The sequence below is a fragment of the Heterodontus francisci genome, chromosome 39, assembly GCF_036365525.1.
Source record: "Heterodontus francisci isolate sHetFra1 chromosome 39, sHetFra1.hap1, whole genome shotgun sequence".
NCBI lineage: Eukaryota > Metazoa > Chordata > Chondrichthyes > Heterodontiformes > Heterodontidae > Heterodontus > Heterodontus francisci.
In genome coordinates this window covers 18011496-18016881 of record NC_090409.1, presented here as the reverse complement: position 1 = coordinate 18016881, position 5386 = coordinate 18011496, and the positions used below count along the sequence as shown (strand labels likewise).

The 5386-nt window shown below is 40.2% G+C and overlaps 1 protein-coding gene across 1 annotated transcript; it reads left to right on the top strand.

The window, feature by feature from the left end:
* The first annotated feature begins 272 nt into the window (after nucleotides 1-272).
* LOC137352833 (probable G-protein coupled receptor 139) lies at nucleotides 273-4002 on the top strand. The gene is made up of 2 exons (XM_068018689.1): nucleotides 273-342; nucleotides 3071-4002. Exons 1-2 carry the CDS (start codon nucleotides 273-275, stop codon nucleotides 4000-4002), a joined length of 1002 nt encoding a protein of 333 aa, XP_067874790.1.
* Nucleotides 4003-5386: the final 1384 nt, after the last annotated feature.

Here is a 5386-nt window from a genome sequence, read left to right as displayed (position 1 = left end):
AGTTTTTGAAACAGGAAACAAGTTTATTACTTTAATCGTTAGATTCCCATTAATATTCTAATGGATTGGACGTTTATTTTTCATCCCCCTGAAAAGGGGTGTGGTGGTGTTTGAATCTGTAGTCAATTTATTTCCCTTGGGATCTTGACAGGGAGAAAACCCATGATGATGTCACCTAATTGTGACACTGGAGGCTTCCCTGATCTATATATAAACACTACCGTAAACCATATGTTAAGCCTATTGAGGCGTGATTGCTCTGACAAAAAAAAATGCATGAACCAGTATCTGGGCTAGTGTATGCTATTTACTATCCATTTCTTGCCGTTGTTGGTGTTCCAGGTAAGTTGTAATATTATCAGTTGGACAAACCTATGTAAGATGTCTCATTGTTCTTGCTGCTTGTCCTATATCTAGTATGCTTGGGAAGATGGGCTTGCTAAATAGTCGTATATTCTGTTTTGCACTGCTCAACAATTTAGCTATCCAAATGTTGCATTATTTGTGCAATGTAATATTTCATGGGAGTTATAATTCATATTGCTCCAGCATAGACAACATTTTCCAAATAGCCGTCTTCACACAACTTGTTGTCTTATATCCAGAATGAGCCATGGCAGCAGCTTTTCACTGTGTGCTTATAGATTGCTGCTTCTCACTTTAAACTTGCAGTGGGTACAGCCCCTATTCAAATTCCCATTATGGTGGTAAGGAATATTGCACTTTCCACTTTTTCACCATGTAGGTGAGTGATTCAGATATACAACGAAATGTATCAGTGTGACGCTTTTCATCCACGCCCTGTTATTGGTGTAAAGGACTAAAACAATTAAAAAAAAACAAAAATAGTATTTTACTTACCGTCTATCGGAAATAAAATGTATATGAGATTCAGCTATATATGGCAATTATTAGTTCACGTTATCCTAAAATAACATAATAAATTGCATTAATGTAACGACAGCAGCCATATCTATGTTTCTGCTCCTCTCTTTTTCTTTCTAGCTTTCGATTTTTGATCCCCTTTTCTATCTCTGCCCCTTGGCATTTCCATCTCTTTCATTCTCAATCACGCTTTCTTGCAAAGGATTCGAACATATTTTCATCAGATGGAAATGTGAAGTGAGAAACATGTTTGCAATATCACAACATTCCATTCCAAATGCGAGTTAACTATTTACTTAGGGCCGCTAAGGACCAAGTCAGTCCGGCAGTAACGCTCTTCAGCAAACATCAAGGAAAAAGCATTTGAGTTGCTCCATTACCTGGTTCAAGGTCCCATTCGGCTGCCGGTAACAACCATTTCAGTCCAAACAGTACTTTACTGAATTGGGCGACCTATACCATTTAAAGTGCTAATTATGTAGTGTTGTCATTTGTATGATGTTGACGATGCTGCCAACATATAACTGAAAGATTTGATGAAAAAAAGGATGCAATTCTTTGCAATTTTCGCTTCTGCTCTGTCCCACTGGTGCTGTCCGTCTTCAGCTGTCTGTCCTGATATTCTGGCGTCACAGTGATCGGCGTATTAACAGGCTATTTGTCATAGAGGTCTTTTTGGTGGTCAGCATGTCTCCATCAGACTTTTGCACTCAGGGGCTGTCGACTCCGACTTGTTAATTAAAAGAACATTTATTGATGTTACCACCTCTGCTGGCATCTCAGTGTCTGACTGTGCTGTCTGCACCACAAACTCTGAGATGAACGAGTGGATTCGACAAGTAAGAAACTCCTCAAATACTTAACTCAGAAAGACACGGTACTTTATCACTGATGCAACAAAAACGCTCAGGAACACTAAGCTTGTTTCTAATATAACCTACATGGATGGTGCAAATTTAATCCATTACTTGTAACGGGAAGATCAGCGCTTGTAAACGTTTACTATCACCCATATCAAAGAAATGGTTGGAAAATGAGAACGGGCAATGGGTTTGTCGTTTGGAAGAATTAATGATGTGCCAAATGCCTTGAGCGCTGGAGGCCACGGGTGGTGAGTCAGCGGCGCTTCCCACTTCCAAAATCTTCCTACCCGAACTGGAGTCCAAATTCAGTCCATCCATGCTGCCCCCCCCCCCTTTATCCAAACGTGTGTTTACCTGCATGACCTTTCGATCCCACTGCCGATCCTTCATTTTTACATGTTATTGGGGTTTTCCAGCTTCATTATTTACTCTGAATAAGGATCACTGACCTGAAACATTAACTCTGCTTCCCTCTCCACAGATGCTGCCAGACCTGCTGAGTATTACCAGCATTTCTTGTTTTTATTTCAGATTTCCAGCATCCGCAGTATTTTGCTTTTATTCATGATTTGTTGGTTTTTTAAATCACATAATCTATTGAATTGTACTCCACTCGATTAGTGTACTTCAGCTGCTTTATTTTATTTCATTATTTATCTGGAAGTTAATTGTTTAAATTAATGTATGGCACTCAGATCGGCATATCATACCTAGCTTGAGAATTAATTAAAACATATTGTTAGTCCAATTATTGTACCATTTCCGAATCGGTCCTGCTTCTTATGACTCTAACTATCACATTATTTTACCTTCTGTCACCTTTATATGAAAGAGAAAGGTTTAGAGCCAATCATGACATTAGATTGTGCTAGAGCGCTTCACAACTACTTTTGAAGTGGAGTCACGACTGTAATATATGGGAATGTTTTAGTGAATTGGCGCACAGAAACGCTCTACCAACAGCAATGAATCGCTGTCCAGATCATCAAGCAGAATCACGTTGATTTAGGAGGAAATGTTGTTCAGGGCACCGGGGAGTGCAGCATTCCCTTAGTACAGAGGTGTCAGTCGAGATTATATGCTAAAATCGCTGAAGTGGGACAAGAAAGCATAAATATTTCTCTCAAAGATGAATGTGCTTCCCAATGAACATAGACTCACACTGTTCCAATTTGCAACCTATATTTACTCGGAAGTGCTCGCTACTTGCGTACATGCAGAATGCAATAATACAGTTCTGAGCACAAATTGGCAGCAAGCTGACACATATCTTTAAAGTCTGACAATATTTAGTTGTTTCCCTTGTTTTCACTTCCCGACAGTTAATCTCGTGGCCATTGAGATCCTGGCCTGGGGAAAGTGCGGTCTCTCCAAATGTATTACCTACTACCTGGTGGCCATGGCAGCGGCGGATCTAATGGTTGTCATCAGTGGCGTTATACTCAATCGGATCATTGATATTTACTTTCCAGGAAATTATCTGTTGCTTACACCGCTATGTCGGGCAAAAACCGCCCTAGTTTATGCAACCAGAGACATTTCTGTCTGGTTAACCGTCGCATTCACCTTTGATCGTTTTATAGCCATTTGTTGCCAGAAGCTGAAAACAAAATATTGCACCAAAGAAACGGCAGCGGCAATTATAGGCACCGTGCTCACCCTGAGCTGTTTAAAAAACATCCCCTGGTATTTTGTATATGATCCTATGTATATATTTAATAAATTGCCATGGTATTGCCAGATAAAATCAAGCTTTTATACCTCACACCTATGGCTTGCCTTTTCATATTTCGACTGTATTGCGACGCCTTTTCTGCCATTTTGTGTTATTTTGCTACTCAATGTCCTGACAGTGAGAAATATATTAGTGGCCAGCAGGGTCCGCAGGACATTGCGGGGCAACAGCAGCTCTGTAAATAATCCTGATCCTGAGATGGAAAACAGGAGAAAATCTATAATTTTACTCTTCAGCATATCCGGCAATTTTATATTGTTATGGCTGACGTACACGATCCATTACTTATATTATAGAATTACTAATACTTATTCTTACACAGGTTACAATGACCCGGTTTATATCCTTCAAGAAACCGGATATATGCTTCTGCTTTTGAGCTGCTGCTCAAATACGTTTATTTATGCAGTGACCCAGACTAAATTTAGGGAGGAGTTAAAGAAAATGGTGAAATACCCAGTGAATCAAATTGGCACTTTTTGCCCAATTAGAAGATCTATGGATTTGTTGATATCATAATTCAACTTGTTATATACCAGGAATTTCTTGGAGAAATAATAAGAAGCTTGCCTGTTTCCAGAGGAGATATGTCTGAATCTACAAGTAGCTTTTTGCCATTCCCTGCGAATCAACCTATTGGAACAGGCCAAGGTAAATGCCGATCTCATAAAATAAGCCAGCAGTCTTTACTTTTAGGTTTTTCCAGAGCTTTCAGGGGCGAATACAACACAGTTCCAGATACTCTCTTTCATAATACGTCCATGATGTTAATTATAATTCCATTGTTAGTGACTGACCACGAACACAAAAACGAAAACGTATTTTTGTTATCATTGCAACACAACATTCACTATGTTTAACAAAAGATGTTATGGCTCCTGGGATCCCTACATTTGTGTCAACCCATCACAATTGTGAAGCATTTCCAACCAAAATGCCTGACAAATCTGTACTCGTATGGTTGTCCGGCATGGCGCTCTTATTATCCCTCAAACCAAAACACCCGAGTTAGCTACCTTAAGTGAGACTTGGTAAGATTCAAGTGGAAGGGCAGCTCCGAGGTATGATATGGTGGTGCTAGTGTACACATGGCGGAAACAAAGATAGAATACTGCTCTTTGTCTATCGAATCCCAAGCTATCCTTTTACTGGCACCGATTCAATGGGCCACATGATCGGCTATTTCTGTATGGAACAGCTATTATTAAAAAAAAAACTTTACAATACATAAGCCAACTGGAATCAATCTGTGCAGCTTTTGACTTTTCTTCTGATTTAATTGCTGTTTCCATTGCGAAAAGAAGAAATATCTGCACCTCACTGCTCACCGTCACTTCTCAGTGTAATTTATATGCTCCTGTTTTCCAAAATAAAATGATTTTTTTTTTTAGAATTAGAATATTACAGCGCAGTACAGGCCCTTCGGCCCTCGATGTTGCGCCGATCATCTGACCTACACTATTCCATTTACATCCATATGTCTATCCAATGACCACTTAAATGCCCTTAAAGTTGGCGAGTCTACTACTGTTGCAGGCAGGGCGTTCCACGCCCCTACTACTCTCTGCGTAAAGAAACTACCTCTGACATCTGTCCTATATCTTTCACCCCTCAACTTAAAGCTATGTCCCCTCGTGTTTGCCATCCTCATCCGAGGAAAAAGACTCTCACTATCCACCCTATCTAACCCTCTGATTATCTTGTATGTCTCTATTAAGTCACCTCTCCTCCTCCTTCTCTCTAACGAAAACAACCCCAAGTCCCTCAGCCTTTCCTCGTAAGACCTTCCTTCCATACCAGGCAACATCCTAGTAAATCTCCTCTGCACCCTTTCCAAAGCTTCGACATCCTTCCTATAATGCGGTGACCAGAACTGCACGCAATACTCCAGGTGCGGCCTCAC

What these genes read in the sequence shown, in the direction of transcription:
- LOC137352833 (XM_068018689.1), top strand. Translation starts at nt 273, where the DNA reads ATGCATGAACCAGTATCTGGGCTAGTGTATGCTATTTACTATCCATTT. An exon ending in TGCCGTTGTTGGTGTTCCAG is followed by an intron (nt 343 to 3,070) that starts GTAAGTTGTAAT and finishes ACTTCCCGACAG; the next exon opens with TTAATCTCGTGGCCATTGAG.